A 19,440-nucleotide genomic window follows, 5' to 3' on the forward strand; every position below is an offset into this window, starting at 1 on the left:
AAATGAGGTTCTCTAGTCTTGTTGCAAGTAGAGTTCCTCAATTAGGAAACTGTCATCAGAGGAAGGATAGTAAAGGTAAAGGTTTTCCTCTGACATTAAGTCTAGTCGTGTCCGACTCTGGGGGTTGGTGCTCATCTCCATTTCTAAGCCGAAGAGCTGGCGTTGTCTGTAGACACCTCCAAGGTCATGTGGCTGGCATGACTGCATGGAGTGCCATTACCTTCTCGCTGGAGCAGTACGTATTGCTCTACTCACATTTGCATATTTTTGAACTGTTAGGTTGGCAGAAGCTGGGGCTAATAGCGGGAGCTCACCCTGCTCCCCGGATTTGAACTGCTGACCTTTTGGTTAGCAAGTTCAGCAGCTCAGGGGTTTAATCCACTGTGCCACCAGAGGCTCCTCAGAGGAAGGATAGAACATGATTTTCTCCATTTTCTCCTGCCACCTGCAGCCATTAATGCACCTCAGTTCTAGGGAGATGGAAGACTCTATGGCACAGGGAGGCGACTGCAAGTGATGGAGAATTATCAATGAAAGTTCCCATCATCTTTGACGGTAGGGTTCCTTCATTTGATTATAAGCCTTTCTGATACACTTCATTTATCAGGAGAAAATTCAGGGCTTTATCCATAGATTAAAAACTCATCTAAAGCACTTCGCTCTGTTACAGATTCATCAACATAGTTATTCTATTCTACCTCTCCCAATGTTAATGCTTCAAAAGTCATAAGATTATGGTGGAATGCACAATCAAAGTGACAAGCCTGAGGGCTATAGTTAGACTACACTGCATAATTTTAGCACATCATGACAATGCTCCATGGGATGAGAAAGAACCTGTTATTTTTTTAAAAATGAAAAAATAATGCAAGCTCCAATACTTACTATCATCGCTGACATATTCTGCCCAATTAAATGTAGTCACGGTTGTATTAACGTAGGTGCCATTTTCCCCTGCCGTGCTGTCAAAGTAGGAAGTGATGTTTATTTCAAAAGTAGAGTTGTCTGGTGGCCAAATCAGACATTTGTGCCTCAAATTGCCCATGAAAAGCTGCAGCCCAATTAGCGCAAAGACGCTTAGGCAAAAGACCGTCAGGATCATGACATCTGAGAGCTTCTTCACCGACTGAATGAGGGCTCCTACAATGGTCTTCAGACCTGCAATAGGAAAGCATTTTGTTATGACATGTCGCACTTAATACGTGATGGTGTCATGAAGATGGGCTCAATTTAGGTTAAAAAATTTCATGCAGAATGATGACAGAAATGATTATATTTGTGAGTTTTATGAGAAGCCTGTGGACATGAATGAGAAGCTGTTAGATTTATGCCAATCAGAAACCGTGTATGAAAATAAAATAGCTATCTATCTATATATGTAGTATATAACTAGAGAAATACTGCTTAAGCAAAAAAATAAAAAAAATAAGTGATTTTGCTATCCATGCTAGATCTAAGCCTTCTGTAGAAAAAGATATTGCTTTATATTGCTGAGGTCTCTTGCCCAAACCATTACTGCAAAGTCATTGTTTACCATTTTTGACAGCATAACTAAGTTTATATTAAGTGAAATGTTACATTATGATACTGAATTCAGACTTGTTGAATAAAAAATGAAAAGGTTTGGATAAGAAGGACATCTTTTAGGAAATCCCCATGCACAGCCCATGCTATCTTTCATTGTCCGCATATCCTGCTGCAGAATTTCAAAACAAATAAATAAAAACACACACACATACAACAGATTGCAAATTTCAGTCTGAAGTGCCTGCAACAAATGGTAAAATTTGCATCACTATGAAAGCCTCAATATATTGACCTTTTATTGAAAAGTAGAAAGCTTGATGTCATAAGATGCAAATCATATAGCCACTTACTGCAAATGTCTCATGCAAGAATTTGTTAAACTCCAAGGCTGATTTGGAAGCAAAATTAAGCTGTAATATATATTTTTTAAAAAGCAAGGAATCACAGCTTACTGAAAACAATGTTTTCGATTCCTGCTTTTTATTTTTGTTTTATTGTGCAGCAAGCAACACGGCTTTGGTGTACGAAATGTGATTGCATCTTCAATGGAATTAGTCAGCCTCTGTGTTTAACCTTGCTCTCACCTGGAATGACTGATATTGTTTTCAATGCCCGGAGAACTCTGAATGTTCTCAACGCTGAGACATTGCCCAGGTCCACAAACTCTGTCACATATCTGTAATAGGGGAGTCCACACACAAACACAATGACAGCACACAAGAAACAGTTGGAGATACAAGGGGCCTGGCACTTTGTCAAGCCACTCCACTTCTTACCTGGGATTACAGAAATAGTTTTCAAAGCTCTCAATACTCTGAAAGTTCGAAGAGCTGAAACATTGCCTAGGTTTACAAATTCTGTTACATACCTGTAGAATTAAATCACAGTTATTCAAAATTGAGGCAGAGCTTATTGCTAATTACTTGGGATCTTTCATCTAGATCTCACCCCGTTTTGCTGCACTGGTGTTCAGTGGCTTTTCTGGCCTCTGAATTAAATTTGAAAATGTCAGTGAGCAGATCATATCTTTTTATTTTTTTATTTTAAAAAAAACCATGAGAGCTTGCTTCCCTTCTGGTGAGCAGAATGAAGACAAGATATGAAATTAGCTTATTTTTAAGAGAATGAAGCAGTCTTAATTTCAGATTTACAAACAAAAGGCTGTATTTGATTTCTACTGCTAAACTGTATTTTATCTCTAGTGCAAGATGATTGAAACATATTGTATTACTCATAAAAAGATATATAATTATAACACGAAAATCTATCTGTCAATAAAATTTCTACTTGAGGAGACTACCGACTAATACTGACTAATAAATCCTATCAATGACTTAAAAAAAACAATACTTACGCAAATGTAATAACTGTAAAGTCCAGCCAATTCCAGGGATCCCGGAGGAAAGTGAAACCTTCTAAACAGAAGCCCCTTGCAAGAATTTTTATTAGTGATTCAAAGGTATAAATTCCAGTGAATGTGTATCTGAGGAAAATATCAGTGTGAGAGTTAGCAGAGGGAAAAATGATTTCAACAGAATATTCCCACAATAGTTTACAACAAAAAAAAGATGCTAGAAATCTTACATAAAATGGCAAAAACTATATCCCGCCAGGGGCAAGGGACATGTGAGCTCTTTCTCCTGATAATAATCCAGAAATATAAAAAGCAGTCGTAACTCAGCATTGATATATGTGCGATATATGTGGAGCACTGAACTAGAGATTCCTAAATGTTGGATAGTAGTTCAAGAGTCATCTACAGTACACTGACCACTTAGTTTGGAATGGGACCGGATCAGCTCTGTGGCAGCCAACTGCTGCACCAAACTGTTCCAGGATAACGCAGGGCAAGGCTTCCTTAATGCAGCAGTGCCTTGTGCTAACCAAAATCATAGGATAATTTGGATTTTGGCCCTGAATTTGGAGTATCCCATGCTTTTGGTCCTGTATGAATAGTTGGACCGGTCCCAGAATAGAATGGGATGAAACTGTTTTGTCATCCTGTGTTTCCTAGGCTCAGGTTGTCTAGAACAGTGGTTCTCAACCTGGGGTGCCCATATGTTTTTGGCCTACAACTCACAGAAATCCCAGCCAGTTTACTAGCTGTTAGGATTTCTGGGAGTTGAAGATCAAAAACATCTGGGGACCCCAGGTTGAGAATCACTGGGCGAGAGTCATAGAATGGCACTTGGTATCTTGCCATTCTCTGTGCCACCATGGTCTTCAGCCACAAATTAAGACCATGGTTGATCATCGTCTATAGTAATGTTGGCCAGGGCAATCAGAGGAACAGAAGATGGGACAAGAAAGGAGGGATGATTATTTCCCCCCCCCCCCCCCCCCCGCCTTGTCCCCCATCGACCTGGCCAATGTCATTGCAGGTGATGGCCAACAGGTAGGACCAATTTGCGACCGGAGAATGGAAAGGGATGATAAGAATAACTTGGTTCAGCATCATTGGGCAGTCAAGACTCCCTCCTGCTTTTGCAGCGACTGGGATGGTGCGTGTCTGACCCATCCCAGGGCCGATCCAGTGTACACCACACCGGATTGGCCTCTGGATAGTGGGCCAGTATGCATCCACACCATGTACAGCACCCTGCTATGAGGGAACACAAGTAAAGCAGTCCTGAAAGGTGCCCAAGCAATTTCTGTTTAAACATCGCCAAAGAATGGGTCTGCTGACTTTCTATTCCTCAACTTACAAAAAGTGAAATACATCATGATGAAGCTATGGGCCAGTTCTTGCCCTTTGTTTATTTATCTTCTTAGTAGTTATACAGTACACAAAATAACTATTATATTATAAATATATATGATGATTTTGTACTGTTATATTGTGTTATGATTTGCTGTTTTATTTTGTTATATTGTATGGTGTCTGGGCATGGCCCCATGTAAGCCGCCCCGAGTCCCCATTGGGGAGATGGTGGCGGGGTATAAATAAAGTTTTATTATTATTATTATTATTATTATTATTATTATTATTATTATTATTATGTCAGTAAGAATTATTCAAATTCTATACTGTGCTGATACATTTATTAAGTCAACCCAAAAAGTACAAACAACCCTGAAAGTTTTTGTGATAATCCGCTCTCCCGGTCAAAGAGTATGCTTTAAAACATAGGGAAGAGGAAAAGAAACTGGACGAGTAGGGAGGGAGACTTCATATTAAAAAAACAATATCAACTGCATATTTCTTATGGGATTGGAGGAGGGGGGGGATAGGGAGAAACTGAGAGAACAATGGGCAAAGAAATGTGCCGGGGATAAAAGAGTTCCCATTTTCCTGCAGATTTGAATATTGGTGTCGTCTTTTTTTGAGGAGAAGACTGTAGAACTGCCTAGCAAAAGACATCAGTTTCTCTCTACTGATGAGCACAATGAGTTTTCTGATTCTCATTTGTGCATTCCCTTGTTGGCGCCTGATGTGACATCTAAAGCTACTCGGTTCTCCTGAATACTGTGTTAGAAATTAGATTCTGCCATCTTTCTGTATTTCAGGTGGTACCCGAGATTCAGAAATGACATGAAATAGAGAGGAGGAAAGCAGTGAAGCGGACTGTGATTCTGAACCATCTAATTCCATGGCAGAGATAATGAGTTGAAATATTGTAAACTACAGGGCCAATCCTTGAACTACAAGTACACTGGAAAATATACAGAATGAAACTAAGTAGCCCCTGGATCCATTTTGTACACAATGTTTAAAGAGTTTAAACATAGTGTACAAGATGTTTAAAGTGCACATCCAGCCTTGCAGTCCAAATATTTTATTGCGTAGATTTGCATTATAGGCAGAACCTTGAAAGGATACTCTTTTGGACTTCAGCTCCCAGAATCCACCAGCACATATGATCATTGCCCATGCTGGATAGGGGATTCTGGGATAGGTAGTCCAACAAGTAACATTATCAAGCTCTGAATATGGGCTGTTTGCCATCAAGTCATATGGAGACATGCACAATAAAATACAGCAAATAGTAATTAGACTTACTCTACATTCTTTGTCCATTCCGGAGGGTTACTCATAGTCATAAATACACAGTTGGTTAAAATAGTGCACATAATAAGCATGCTGAATAATGTACACTAAAGTTGAGGAAAATATACTTGAGAACATATCATTAGAACAACTGTCACATCAGCAATGTTATTCTGGTTTACTTCCAGTGTCATTTAATCTTTACTATATTACAGTGACACATAGCATCTCAAAACTTCCTTACATGCTACTGCATAATTAATAAAGAACAGTAAGATATTCAAACTGACTTTTTGAAATGTAAAGAAGTAAACACATTTTAAAAAGAAATAAAACATGTAATAAGGAATTAGCTTTCAGGTTTTAAAAGCAAAACAACTGTTTGAGTCACAGTTGAGCAGCTAACATAATAATAAAAAGTAAATATACGTTGAGGGATAAAAAAAAATAGAAAACTAAGAAGTTATAAGCAAATATGTGTCTTGTACAGACAACTAAAACTTCAAAATCACATCATAATAATACTGGACATTACATGGAAAATGCAACTGAAGACATTGGGAATGATGCCAAAGATGTAAAATAGAATGGATGATTAATACCAACTGGCCACAGATTTAAATATTGTCTGTTTGAAATTTATCTGAGATATGATTCATCAAAATACCATAAAATGTCAGGGGGTGTGTGCAAAAACTAGGGGGAAGAAGCTGGAGTTCAGAGACAGAGGTCCTAATTTGCATGGAAAAGATCTCAGGATCAACCCTAGACATTTCCACATGGGGTTGAAGAATACTTTCTGCTTGAAATCTTGGAAAACTCCTTTCAGACTTCACAGCTGAAAACACTGAACTACATGACTAACAGACTGAGAGCCCTTCCACATAGCCATATAACCCAGAATATCAAGGCATAAAATCCTACAATATCTACTTTGAGTCCACACTGCTATATATTCGAGCTCAAAGCAGATAATGTGGGATTTTATTCAACTGTGTGGAAGGGGCCTGACTTGACGTAACATGTTTTCTGAACTACGTTCCAAATTCTATTCCAACCACTGTAAGGTAAAGGTAAAGGTTTTCCCCTGACATTAAGTCCAGTTGTGACCGACTCTGGGGTTTCGTACTAATCTCAATTTCTAAGCCGAAGAGCCGGCGTTGTCCATAGACATCTCCAAGGTCATATGGCTGGCATGACTGCATGGAGCGCCGTTACCTTCCCGCTGGAGCGGTACCTACTCACATTGGCATGTTAGCAGGAGCTGGGGCTAATAGCGGGCGCTCATTCCGCTCCTGGGATTTGAACCTGGGACCTTTCGGTCTGCAAGTTCAGCAGCTCAGTGCTTTAACACACTGTGCTATCAGAGGCTCCCTCCAACTACAATAGAGCCATTGAATTAACTGCGGAATGACATGAACAAACATCTTGGTTTCAATGAGTCCATTTTAGTTTGAATTAACAATTGGATTTAAGACCTTCGTGATTTGCAAGAGCTTGTTCTAGATATTCCTAATGTGCTAACTCAGCAAGGTAACAATTGTTCCTTTAGGGCAGTGGTTCTTGTGGGCTGTGGCCCAGCAGTGGGCCACAAGAACTAAAATCCAGTCTGTGAAACTCCTTCCTATATATTTATTTAATTTATTTAATTTTATTTCCCTTTCTTTCTGTAGAGCTGACCATTGCATTGGATAGACCACATCAGCTCTAGATTATTAAATATGGTTTTCTGTGGGCAAGCAGATGGCGACTACTAGATGGCATATGTTCTGTATCAGAAACTAGAACTGATCTGGTTTATCAAATGCAATTTTCTGAATCAGCACTCCAAATAACCAAACTGAATCTAAAGTTGACCAAAAACTCATTCTTAACCCTTTTGATACTAATGTTGGAAAGTGGTCCCCGGTCAAGTGATCCCTGTTCAAGTGGATTCAGGTCAAGTAGGCCCTGGTCAAAAAAAAGTTGGGAACCACTGCTTTAGGGAGACTATTAAATACCAGGACAACTTCATTACAGTTTTATTGTTGTGAATGACTAAAAAAGCTTGGCCATTTCCCAAAGAGGTGAAACTTTTCCCATATGGAAGACTGGGACAACAAAACAAAGCATGAGAACCATCTAAGGGTGCACCTCGACACTGTAGAATGAAGTCAGTTTGACACCACTTTAACTGCCATGGTTCAATGCCATGGGAACATGGACATTGTAATTTGGTGAGGCACTAGCACTCTTTGGCAGAGAAGGCTAAAGACCTTGTCATACCACAATTCCCATTATTCCATAATATTAAAGTGGTCTCAAGCTATTAATTCTTCAGTGTAGCTGCATTTTAAGAAATGACTCTTGGGCTCCTTCCACTTAGCTGAATAAAATCCCACATTTTTTGCTTTGAACTGGAATATATGGCAGTGTGGACTCAGATAACCCAGTTCAAAGGAGATATTGTGGGATTTTCTGCCTTGATATTCTGGGTTATATAGTTGTGTGGTATGGCCCTCAGTCTATGCAACTATTAACAGTGATCAGAACTAGTTTCATGCAGTCTTCAATGATATTTCGCCCTCCATTACTCAGGAATGGTATAACCAAACTCTACATCCTCACCTATACCTTTCGCTAGACATGACACATATAACATGGCCACACGATGGCACCATAAACTAAGATATATTCAAACCTGCATTATTTAAGGTTGGGCTAAATATATGGGCTAAATCAGACTGTTAGCCCCAACTGCTATCCCAAAGAAAATTAACAATGTCTTAGCTTTAATGTCTGTAGTCTGTTCATTTCCCCCACTCTGTTGCAGAATGTGTTTTGATCAGTAAAACCTTCAATTTCTAATGTGTTTGTCTCACTCTTCTTCCACAGAGCTGAGAAATATATCCTTAACCTCTAGACTTGTAAGTGCAGACTCGTTCAAGACCTCTGATGAACTTTGCAGCTGAGCAGAGATCTGAACCTGAATTCCTGGCATCTTGTTCAAATGTTTAGCCTCCACATAACACTGGTTCTAAATTTTTCTAACTCAAAATCTGTCACAATCTCTCTGATAGCCATGACTTGAATTGTTCAAAGGCACATCTACATTGTAGAATTAATGCAACCTGACACCACTTTAACTGACATGGTTCAATAAGTTTTAGCGCATTTTACAACAATTTTTGGATGGCTGTTTTCACAAATGTTTGTGTGTGCCTTTTCAAAGAAATAAACAAGGGGTTTCATTATGTTTTCAAGGACAATAAACTCTGTGTATCTTTACATCTCTATTTAGGGGACATACTCAGTGTCATGGACTTAAACAAGCAATATCAGAGTGTGATCGGAGTGGCAAAAATTATTAATGAGAAGTAACACATAAGCTAGGAGAGGTTGCAGAAGTTTGCTTTTGCCTAAATTTACTGGGAAAAGCAGTAGTCTTATCACCTTTTCCCCTCAGGTGAGTTACCTGAGTGTCCTTTGAATTTGCAGCAGCTGAAATAAACTGAGGACAAGGGGAGAAAAGAGGTGGAGAAAGAAACTGAGACATTTTAAAAGCATCTGGGACAAAAAGAAATACAGATTTGATCAGGACTCTCCTTGCCAAATCTGAACAGTTGGATGGTATATGTGATCCTGGTTGGGCCATACAATTTGAAAGTGAAAACCTGGAACACTTGTCGTGTAGTGAAAGACATAGGGTAAGAGTTAATCTGGATCTACACTGCCATATAATGCAGTATGAACTGCATTATATGGTCAGTTTACACCCATATAATGCAGTCTATGGGCCTACACTGACCACCACACGAAGTTCAAATTGCATTATATGGTAGTGTAGATCCTGGACCTTTCCACATAACCCAGAATATCAAGGCAGAAAATCCCACAATATTTGCTTTGAACTGGTTTATCTGAGTCCACACTGCCATATATTCCAGTTCAAAGCAGATACTGTGGGATTTTCTGCCTTAATATTCCCGGTTATATGGCTGTGTGGAGGGGCTCCCAACTTTTCTTACTGTAAGCGAGTTGCTTTGTGTCTCCTTGCAGAGCCCCTCATAGAAGTCTAAACAACCCTCTAAAAGGCAAACACTTCCACTTGTAAAGCAATGTGCTTGCATTTAGAAAGCCAAGAAAGAACAAGGAACATTTAAAGAGACTGAGGGCTCTTCCACACTGCTCTATATCCCAGAATATCAAGGCAGAAAATCCCACATTATCTGAGTGTGGTCTCAGATAACCCAGTTCAAAGCAGATATTGTGGGATTTTCTGCCTTGATATATTCTGGGATATAGGGCGGTGTGGAAGGGCCCTGAGGGACAGTTGGGTGCGGGTATATGAAAGCAAGGGGATGAAGAGCAAAGTAAAGAAATGAAGGGGACAGCAGAGTCAACCCTCTACATTTAGGGCTCCTAGGTAAAAAAAAAAGGTTTTCCCCTGACGTTAAGTCCAGTCGTGACCGACTCTGGGGGTTGGTGCTCATCTCCATTTCTAAGCCGAAGAGCCGGCGTTGTCCGTAGACACCTCCAAGTTCACATGGCTGGCATGACTTCATGGAGCGCCGTTACCTTCCCGCTGGAGCGGTACTTATTGATCTACTCACATTTGCATGTTTTCGAACTGCTAGGTTGGCAGGAGCTGGGGCTAACAGCGGACAGTCATTCCGCTCCTATAACAGTGAAAAAGATTACCACTAGCAAAAATAGTGAGAAAACAAGGAGAAAACACATTTGTAGGAATGTCTAGGTCTTCCAATACAACTCTGCAGTCAACTGCCATTGGAAGCTAAGACTCGCACTGGAGGGATCAAAACAGGTATTCTCTTTAGGATTCTCTAGTTCCCCTCATGCAACTCTATAGTTAATTTCTGGAGTAAGTTGAGCAAAAGGTAGCCCTAGATGACCTGAAGATTCCTAGAGATAATATTTTAATCAAATCAATCAATATAGTAATCAAATCCACAAAGGTGCAAATGTGTATTTAGTATGTCATTTGAAAGCCTATTCTATAACAATGAGGAGGGAGCTGCAAATGGGGTAAAAGAAGAAACACACAGGGGAAAAATAAAACAGGGGAGGAGACAGGCAAAGCATGGGGTTCGGCTGCTCTCTGTGTCCATGTGCCTATGAATAATCATGTTATTGAAAACAGAATTAGCACTTTATAATGCATTGGAAATCAACCACTTGAAAAGGATATGAATGTACCAAAATTTTAATAGCTATTTTTCTAACAGGGTTGAAAGGAGTTAACAGGTACACGGCAGAAGTGGCACTGAATCGGAAGATCGCCTTCCCTTTATTCAATACTATAAATGTCTGGAAGAAAAAGGAAAACAGAATGGGCAGAGAGGAGAGGGAGAAAATGAGATTCAGAGCATGTAATACATTCACATTTACAAAGAGAAAGTTCAGGTTAGAGAGCAGAAGATAAACGGGGTCCACTTCCGTTCTGTCTAATTTGCTTGTTTCTGGACAACTATTCAATCAGCCAGGATTCTTTCTCAAAGATTCTTCTGCATTCAGGGCCAAGCAAGTGCAAGCAGCTCAGAAATAAACATGCACTAGCGCTCACATACAGAAAGCAATGCATATTTTTGCACAAGGCTTTTCGCATTAAGTAGTAAAAGGTAGGTTGTAGTGAGGTGGAATTAGTGTTCTCTTCTATAGCTGTGAGTGGAGGCCACCTTCCCAGTGAGGCAGACTGCATTCACAAGTTCCTTCCCAAACTATGCAGATTAAATAGGATTAGCCTGAACAATCTTACTATAACTTAGTGCATTGGAACAGCAGCTGCAGAATGAGAACTACTGTTGTAATGTATTACTTTTCCCCCCATGCTCCACTCTTTCCTGCTTAGAGCAACTTTGCAAGCTGGGGATTATTCAGATCCTTGTCCAGACACTAGAATTTGTATTAGGAAGACATTCTGTGTCAACCATCATGTCCACCATTATACGGTGGTGCAATGGATTGAACCGTTGTGCTGGCTGAACTGCTGACCTAAAGGTTTGAATCTGTGAGATGGGATGAGCTCCCATCTGTCAATCCTAGCTTCCCATGTGAAGACATGAGAGAAGCCTCCGAGCAAGATAGTAACACATCCAGGCAACCCGTAGGCAACGTCTCTGTAGACAGACAATTCTCTCACACCAGAAGTGACTTGCAGTATGTTCGCTTCTGACACGATAAAAAAAAACCATCATGTTTTTGCTGCAGTTCTAGTGGTTTCAATTGCACTTCTGGGAAATCACTAAGGAACTGTATTTTCAAATAGTCCTTCACACTATATGCCAGTTATTTATAATTGTCTCAGAAACTTGTTTAGTGGAAATATACTTGCATGAACCAGCACTAATGGCAGTTTTGGTAGCTAATTTGGTGAAATAACTGGTGTGATGTGACCACATCACAGTAAACTTTAGTAATCTGTGTGTTGGCAGGAGGGGGGCTAGCCATTTGAGTGTACAAACATTTATCATGTATTTTCTAGAAAAAGGTAAAGCCCAATTTAGTCAGGTGTTTATTAACCCCAAATAATCATTTTGAGATAGCTCCAGTATATCAGATGTCTAGTCAGACTGGTTGCCTAAGCAACCTCTCATTTTGTGGAGTCGAAGAACTGCTTTTCCTGCCATCCATTCGGCTCAACTGTGTTTATAGGCAAATTGGAACAACTGTCTGTATAAAGCAGCTAGAATTGTTTGGAGAATGATCCCACAACATAGTACTCGATCTAAGATGAATAGCTTATCTCTCTGTATAAAAGTCAAACTATGTATGACTTTTGCATTCATGGATGTTGATTGGTTTGCTGGTTTGTGCCACAAAAGCTCCTACATGGCTTGATGGATCTGAACCAAACTTGACACACATACCCTTCAGTATCCATCTTAAAATACTCATGGGTTTAAACTTAAAATTGGTAAGACCCCCAAACCTAAAGCAATATATACCTCAAAGGGAGAAGTGATAAATGATCGTGTGACCAGGGAGACATTTTAGGAGCCACTCAGAGGGCCAAAGCATGGCAATGGAGGCTTTGTGAGGGAGGTTTTTCCAAAGGGCCAAAGATGGAAGTACAGTTGAAAAGGGAGACAGCAAATGGGTGGCAGAGATTGGAAGGGAGAAAGAAAGGGAACAAAGGAAAATTATAAAATGTATATGAGGGAAAGAAAGGGAGTAGAGAAAGAAAGACAGGACAAAAAAGGGAAGAAAATGAATACAGATGTGAGGGGAAAGGAAGGAAAGGAAGAAAAATAAGAAAGGAGAAAAAAGGGATGAAATAAGTGAGTGAGGGAAGAAGAAAAAAGAAGGGAAAAGAAAGGAAGGAAGGCAGAAAATGGAAAGAAAGAAGCGGAGGACGTGTATGAGGAAAAGCAAGGGAACAAGGAAAGAATCAAAGGAAAGAGAGAGGGACAAAGGTTATGGGGGAAAGGGAAGAAGGAAAGACATAGCCACGAAGAAAATTCAAACCCAAGGAACATTGGGTATATATGCTAATCAAATATATATGCCAAATTCATAAAACTGATTGGCAAACTGGTTCTCTTTCTTGCCCTGCCAAGCCATAGGGAAAATGTGCTGACTTCCTTGTTGTTTCAGATTTATTGCCATTCTTAGAAGCACATTGGTATCTGGTTCAGCACCTGGCAAAGACTAACACAGTCAGACCGTACCTAGAATACTGTGTCCAATTTGAGCACCACAATTTAAGGGAGATGTTGACAAGCTGGAATGTGTCCAGAGAAGGGCAAGTAAAATGATCAAGGGTCTGGAGAACAAGCCCTATGAGGAGTGGCTTAAAGAACTGGACATGTTTAGCCTGCAGAAGCCTGCTGAGAGGAGACATATTGAGGGACATGTATAAATATGTGAGGGGGAGTCATAGGGAGGAGGGAGAAGCTTGTTTGCTGCTGCCCTGCAGACTAGGACACGGAACAATGGCTTCAAACTACAGGAAAGGAGATTCCACCTGAACATCAGGAAGAACTTCCTCACTGTGAGGGCTGTTCGGCAGTGGAACTCTCTCCCCCGGGCTGTGGTGGAGGCTCCTTCTTTGGAGGCTTTTAAGCAAAGGCTGGATGGCCATCTATCTGGGGTGCATTGAATGTGATTTTCCTGCTTCTTTGCAGGGGGTTGGACTGGATGGCCCATGAGGTCTCTTCCAACTCTATGATTCTATAATAGTCCTACAACTGGATACTAATGGAGCTGTGTCAGGCAGCCAACCACGTGAGGGTTATTTTCCTTGCTACTGATGTATTTTCACTTATTTTCCTGCTTCATGCAGGAAAATAATTCAAGTTCACACACACACACCATGAAAAACTTCATGTGAACTCATTAAAAAGTGGCTGCCATACAAGATCTGACTCTGGGCATACAAAATAATTATAGTTGACTGCATGACTGCAATTTTAAAAACAATTGATAGCATTTGATCAGCAATGTATCATTTGATCAGAACTGAGAAAGGACAGAGATTATTGTCCTATATTACGGACAGAGGTTCGGTGAGTTAATTTTAGACTTTATACAATGGTTTCACAGGGATTTCTGTCTTTCTATAGTGATGTATATTACTTTACTTCAAAATGTGGCCTAGCTGATTTGCCTCTAACCCCAGCTTATCCTGTTGAGGAGGGCCAGGTCTTCTTTCCCATGTCCTGCCTTGTGGTCTGACAACAGCTTTCCTATCCTTGCATGCCATTGCTTTTGGTAAATCTAGAACATTTAAATCAAACATCACCTTTAAATTATCAAGCAGCTCACAATTCTGTGAACAGAACAATGCAATTCTACACCACTTTACAGAAATTCAACCAGTAATACTTGGTGGTTGTTATGCCACTGGAGCACTGGATTGATAGACCAGGTTAGAATCTAAACTTTAAGAGAGTTATTCCAAGTGCTGAACTTTATCCCCCAAGTATCTCCAGAGTTTTGGATAGTTCTTTACAGTCCAGACCAAACACCAGATTAGATGCAGTTAAAGGCCCCAGATACTACTGGAAGCAATTCTATTTGCATTCAGTGAGCTCACTGCCTCATAAATATGTTGCAACTGAGGTTCAGTTGCAGAGTCTTATTTTATTAATTAACATGCTACTATTTAGCCTATTTACCTCAGGCTGCACATAAAGCTTTAAATCTTCATTAGAATTATTCATGGGAGAAGCCAATATTTTCAGCAAGAAAACAAGGGACTGGATTGCTAAATTGCGTTTGTCATATTTTAGGTGATACCTCAATCCAATGCATGATTACACCCCTCTAATATGAATAGTTAGCATTTTTGATTATTCAAAATACATCACAAACTTAGGCCATGGAGGTTTCTTGGTTTTTGTATTTCTTATCCCTTGCTAAAGGAATATTTCTCTTTACCGATAACCTACTAGATTCTTGTGCATCTACAGTGGCTGTTTTTCCTCTGCCAAAAACTAGATTCTGTTCCTCTGCCAGGTTTTTGTAGTTGCTTATAGCCTTCTTTTGAATGAACTGCATATCTTTTCATACAATTTAGCCAGTGACAGCATTCAAATAATCATTTATATTTTATTCACAAATCAGACCCTGGCAGCTTTATTACTTCTTAATTTTCTTTCTTTCTTATTTAAAATGATTTCTTGTTTAAAGAGGATAGGGAAATCCCTGAGGTCAACCTTGATCTGGAAAGCTTCGTTCAGAGTGTTTTTATTTTAACAAACAGTAAAGCTTTGAGGGCCAATCTAATTCTCGCTCCTAGATGGTGACGCTTGGGGACTTCTTTTTGCTCTGCTCAAGCAGGGTGAGGCTTTCCCCTCTGTTCAAGAGGCAGCCATGATGGGAACATTTGCTCTTCTTGGCTGCCAGAAAGACCGGCAGAACGGTATATCCCTGTGGAGGCATCAGGCAGGCATGCTGGTTTCACACAGGCTCTACCAAAACAGGGACAGCCCTGGCAACAGAGAACTTTCTTCATCTTTTCTGCAAGAATAGCTGCGGTTGAGTCTCCCAACTTCCTGAATTAGGCACCAGCCAACTGTGTTCTCTTCCTCTTCTGACCATAAAAACCTTTTCCTGCAATTCTACATATGTTCTGATTTTTTAACTGCAGTCTCAACCTCACTCTCAGGACACGTATAATTAAGCTATTACATGGATTGATACTAGATGCCAAATGTTTACGTGTAGTCTTCACAGAGTCTTTCATCTTTGGACTCTGTGAAATTGCAACCTGTAATTGCATCTCTCCCATATTATCCCAGAAATATTTGTAGAAAACATCACTGGCAGATCCAGGTTTTGGAGGGTCTTTAGGGAAGATGTCAATAGTGTGCATCTTCCCTTGAATAAGTTCAGCCCAAGCAACAAGATGTGCTTTTTAAGAGGAATGAATAAAATGACTTGTTGAAATCATCCATAAGAGAGCAACAGCAGCAGGGTCATAGGCATATATCTCAGAGAATTATACTTCAGCTGCTCAAAGATATGTGGCTCTGATAAATCATTACATAGAAGCTCTGCCCAAAGTAATTTTCCAAGTTCTGTCTACTTCTACAGCTGTGGTTACTGCCCTTATTGAACCCAGTAGTTCATTTTCCCTGTATATTTATTTGGAAAGGGCAAGTAAATCAGTCAGTGACAATATAGAGAAGGAGAGCAGCAAGGCTAGCTGAACTACTGGGCTGACGGGGATGCAGGCTTAGTATTTCAGCAAAATCAGTCCCTGATGTCAGGTCTAATGAAATGCAAAGGGGCAATTCTGAAGATCTAACTCAGAGATACTCAGCCTGGGCCTCCAGATTTTCTTGCACTGAAGCTCAGATGTTCTGAGCCTTCAACTCATTTCTGATTTATGGTGACCCTAAAGAAAACATATTGTGGGACATTCTTGGCAAGGTAATTCATTTTACCCATCCTTTGAGGCTGTGGCTTGAAAAAGGTCAACCAGTGGGTTTCCATGGCCAAGTTGGGATTCAAACCCTAGTTTTCAGATATACATTCTGATGCTCAATCCACTGCCACACACTGCCATATTAGCTGTGCCAGCTAAAGCATAGGCCATTGGTGGTTTCTGTGCCAAGGGGAATAGTGAATCAGCTCTACATTTTAGTTCACATTTTAAAGGCGCTCTCCAAGGTGCTGATGATATTTGGGAACCAGAGTTCAATGCCTAGGATAGCTCCTTTAAAGGCCTCATCTACACTACCATACAATGCAATTTCATAATGTGATTTAACTGTTGTCAACTTGCATCTATTGTGCTGAATTATGGTGTCTGTCATTATTCTTTCTTGTATTACTATGATGTTTGATAGGGTTTGCATTACTCAATATTTTCATAGAATCATAGAGTTGGAAGAGACCTCACAGGCCATCCATTCCAACCAAAAAGTAAAACAACAAGTAGTCGACTGTTATACACAATTGTATTATACAGTACTAAAACATATGAGACAATTTAATCTAGAAATGAGTAGCTTAACAAAGATATACAATGGTACAATACCCAATAGTGCCGTTTTTTACTAGCAGAGATTATACATGTAGGTAGTATACTCCTAATGTAGGAAGAGTGAAGATATAACTCTGACAGTTTGTACTACCTATATTAGGAGTATACAAATCACTAACAGGACTTAAATACTATACGTACAAGTGAAGACAAAACTTCTGATTATATGTATAATCTCTGCTAGTAAAAAAACAGCACTATTGGGTATTGTGCCATTGTATATCTTTGTTAAGCTATTCATTTCTAGATTAAATTGTCTCATATGTTTTAGTACTGTATAATACAATTGTGTATAACAGTTGACTATTTATTGCTTTGCTTTTTGGTATTTACTATAGATATCTGTGTATCTTGGACATCCAGTCCAACCCCCTGCTGAGAAGCAAGAAATCACATTCAAAGCACCCCCAACAGATGGCCATCCAGCCTCTGCCGAAAAGCCTCCAAGAAGAAGTCTCCACCACAGAGTTCCAGTGCTGAACAGCTCTCACAGTGAAGAAGTTCCTGTTGTTAAAGCCATTGTTTCGTGTCCTAGTCTCCAGGGCAGCAGAAAACAAGCTTGTTCCCTCCTCCCTATGACTTCCCCTCACATATTTATACATGGCTATCATGTCTCCTCTCAGCCTTCTCTTCTGCAGGCTAAACAAACCCTGTTTGATAGGATTTGCATTACTCAATATTTTATTGCAAAGTTGGTTATCAGTCCTACTAAACTTTGGTTATGCTGTATTTTGTATCTTTTATCATATTCAATTTTAGGTTTGATGGTTTGAAGTTTTTGCCTTCTCGTGATATTTCCTGTTGGTTATTTACTTGTTTTGAGACCTGTGTTACAGTCTCACTCCAAATCATCAGGTGAACCACCCAGTAGCTTATAGATATCAGGGTGAGGATCTGTCACCCTCCAGACTTAAACTCCACTCATCCCTAGCCACTGGCTATGCTAATTTGGTAGGAGTTGATTCTGGAGAGTCACACATTCACTCATCAGCTGGAAACCTATGGAACCCCATACAAGTTTTATAAGGCCAAGAGGAGAACCCCAGTGCTGCCTTCTAGGAGAAGTACTGCAATGTTCTTTTGTGCTGTCCTATTCAAAAGGATTTGTTTATGTTTAGTCTTTAAATGGTAAAACCTGAGCTAAGGCTATCTGTGGAACTACCCACAGCACTTTTCTGAAGAGTTAACTTCAAACATCATTTCTCTTTTTTTTATGAAATGGTACATTGCTGCCTAATCAAATCAATTACATAATGAGGCCAAAATTTAAAACCTCTGAGTTGAGGATTTTTTTTATGGGAAAGAGATGGGAGGATAGCAGTTAAGAACTTCTTCTGTCTTTCAGATATAACTATGGATGTAAAAACTCTCAGGTTATACTTCACTGCATTTCTGAAAAGCCAGTTGCATTCCCATCCCATCCTTTGTTTATAACAAAATGTGAGAGTTGTTTTTTCATTCATCTTTTCCATGTGCTTCTTTTATAATGTATGCAATTTGACCAATGTCAAATGACTGAAAGATGATTGTGGTTATTTTTCAACTGTGTACATGATGGGGCATTTTCCATCCCTAAAACCCATCATATGTTTAGAGCAGCTATAAGTTGGAAATAAACCTGGAGGCACATAACGACAGCAAAGTTCTGATCCAAGCCATTAAAGAGTGAGTGCTCATTCACATATTTTGGACTCCTTTTGGTCCATCATGTATTTTGGACTACAGTTCCCAGAATTCCCTACCACTATCCATTTAGGTGGGTTAGTCACTCACTTTTTTGTTAATGTAGTATGGGTCGAGGTCTTCCAAGGGTTCAGACACCATTCCCGGAGGTATGTCTCCATATATAAAGGGCAGTGATTTGCCAGCCTCCAAGTCACTATTGGGTTTTGGTTTGTTCTCATCGTCGTCGAGGTCTTTGCGTTCCTGTTTGGGCTTCTTCGCTTTTTCCTCGGCAATGCGCTGTTCGATAGCTGCCAATGATTCTTTTGTGAAAAAATGGAAGCTGTCAGGTCCTGGTGGTACCAGCACTGATTGTGCCATCTTTTCATCCTGCACCTCTTAATTACAGTTGTGTCCCATGCATAAAAAAGTGCTAGAATGTGAAGAGGAAAAACATAACATAGGATTAGTGTCATGAGCAAGGGAGGGAAAAGGAGCATGCTTGCATATTCATGTCTGTAGGGCATCTTATTGATGGGGGAACTTGTCTTTTCTGTCGATGTGTGCATCTGTTTCCCTTGCAGCTAATTCCCCTCCTCTTTTTGCAATGCTTTCATCAGCAGAGAAGACAAGAGATGCTAACTCTCAAAAGTCTTTCCCTCCATCCTAGTTGATTTCTTATGAAAAACAATGTACTCACAATGATTTCAACAATGCTCAGCAAAACTGAGCAGTATTTGTTCTCCTTATTGTTATTATTTATATGACATTT

General features: G+C 39.9%; 1 protein-coding gene across 3 annotated transcripts in view; it reads right to left on the bottom strand.

Moving 5' to 3' along the window:
• Window positions 1–19,440, bottom strand: part of scn2a (sodium channel protein type 2 subunit alpha) — a 142,919-nt gene that overhangs the window by 57,879 nt on the left and 65,600 nt on the right. The window contains exons 2-7 of one of the 3 annotated variants that reach the window (XM_062969226.1): window positions 18,780–19,101; window positions 10,702–10,822; window positions 5,528–5,615; window positions 2,882–3,010; window positions 2,112–2,395; window positions 886–1,158 (exon numbers count right to left, since the gene is read on the bottom strand). In XM_062969226.1, the coding sequence (XP_062825296.1) occupies window positions 886–1,158; window positions 2,112–2,395; window positions 2,882–3,010; window positions 5,528–5,615; window positions 10,702–10,822; window positions 18,780–19,049 (1,165 nt within the window). In that variant the 5' untranslated portion in view covers window positions 19,050–19,101. The remainder of the gene's footprint in view (window positions 1–885; window positions 1,159–2,111; window positions 2,396–2,881; window positions 3,011–5,527; window positions 5,616–10,701; window positions 10,823–18,779; window positions 19,102–19,440) is intronic. The other 2 variants (XM_062969228.1, XM_062969227.1) reach the window with 2 other exon arrangements.

The sequence above is a fragment of the Anolis carolinensis genome, chromosome 1 (genome assembly GCF_035594765.1).
Source record: "Anolis carolinensis isolate JA03-04 chromosome 1, rAnoCar3.1.pri, whole genome shotgun sequence".
Classification (NCBI taxonomy): Eukaryota; Metazoa; Chordata; class Lepidosauria; order Squamata; family Dactyloidae; genus Anolis; species Anolis carolinensis.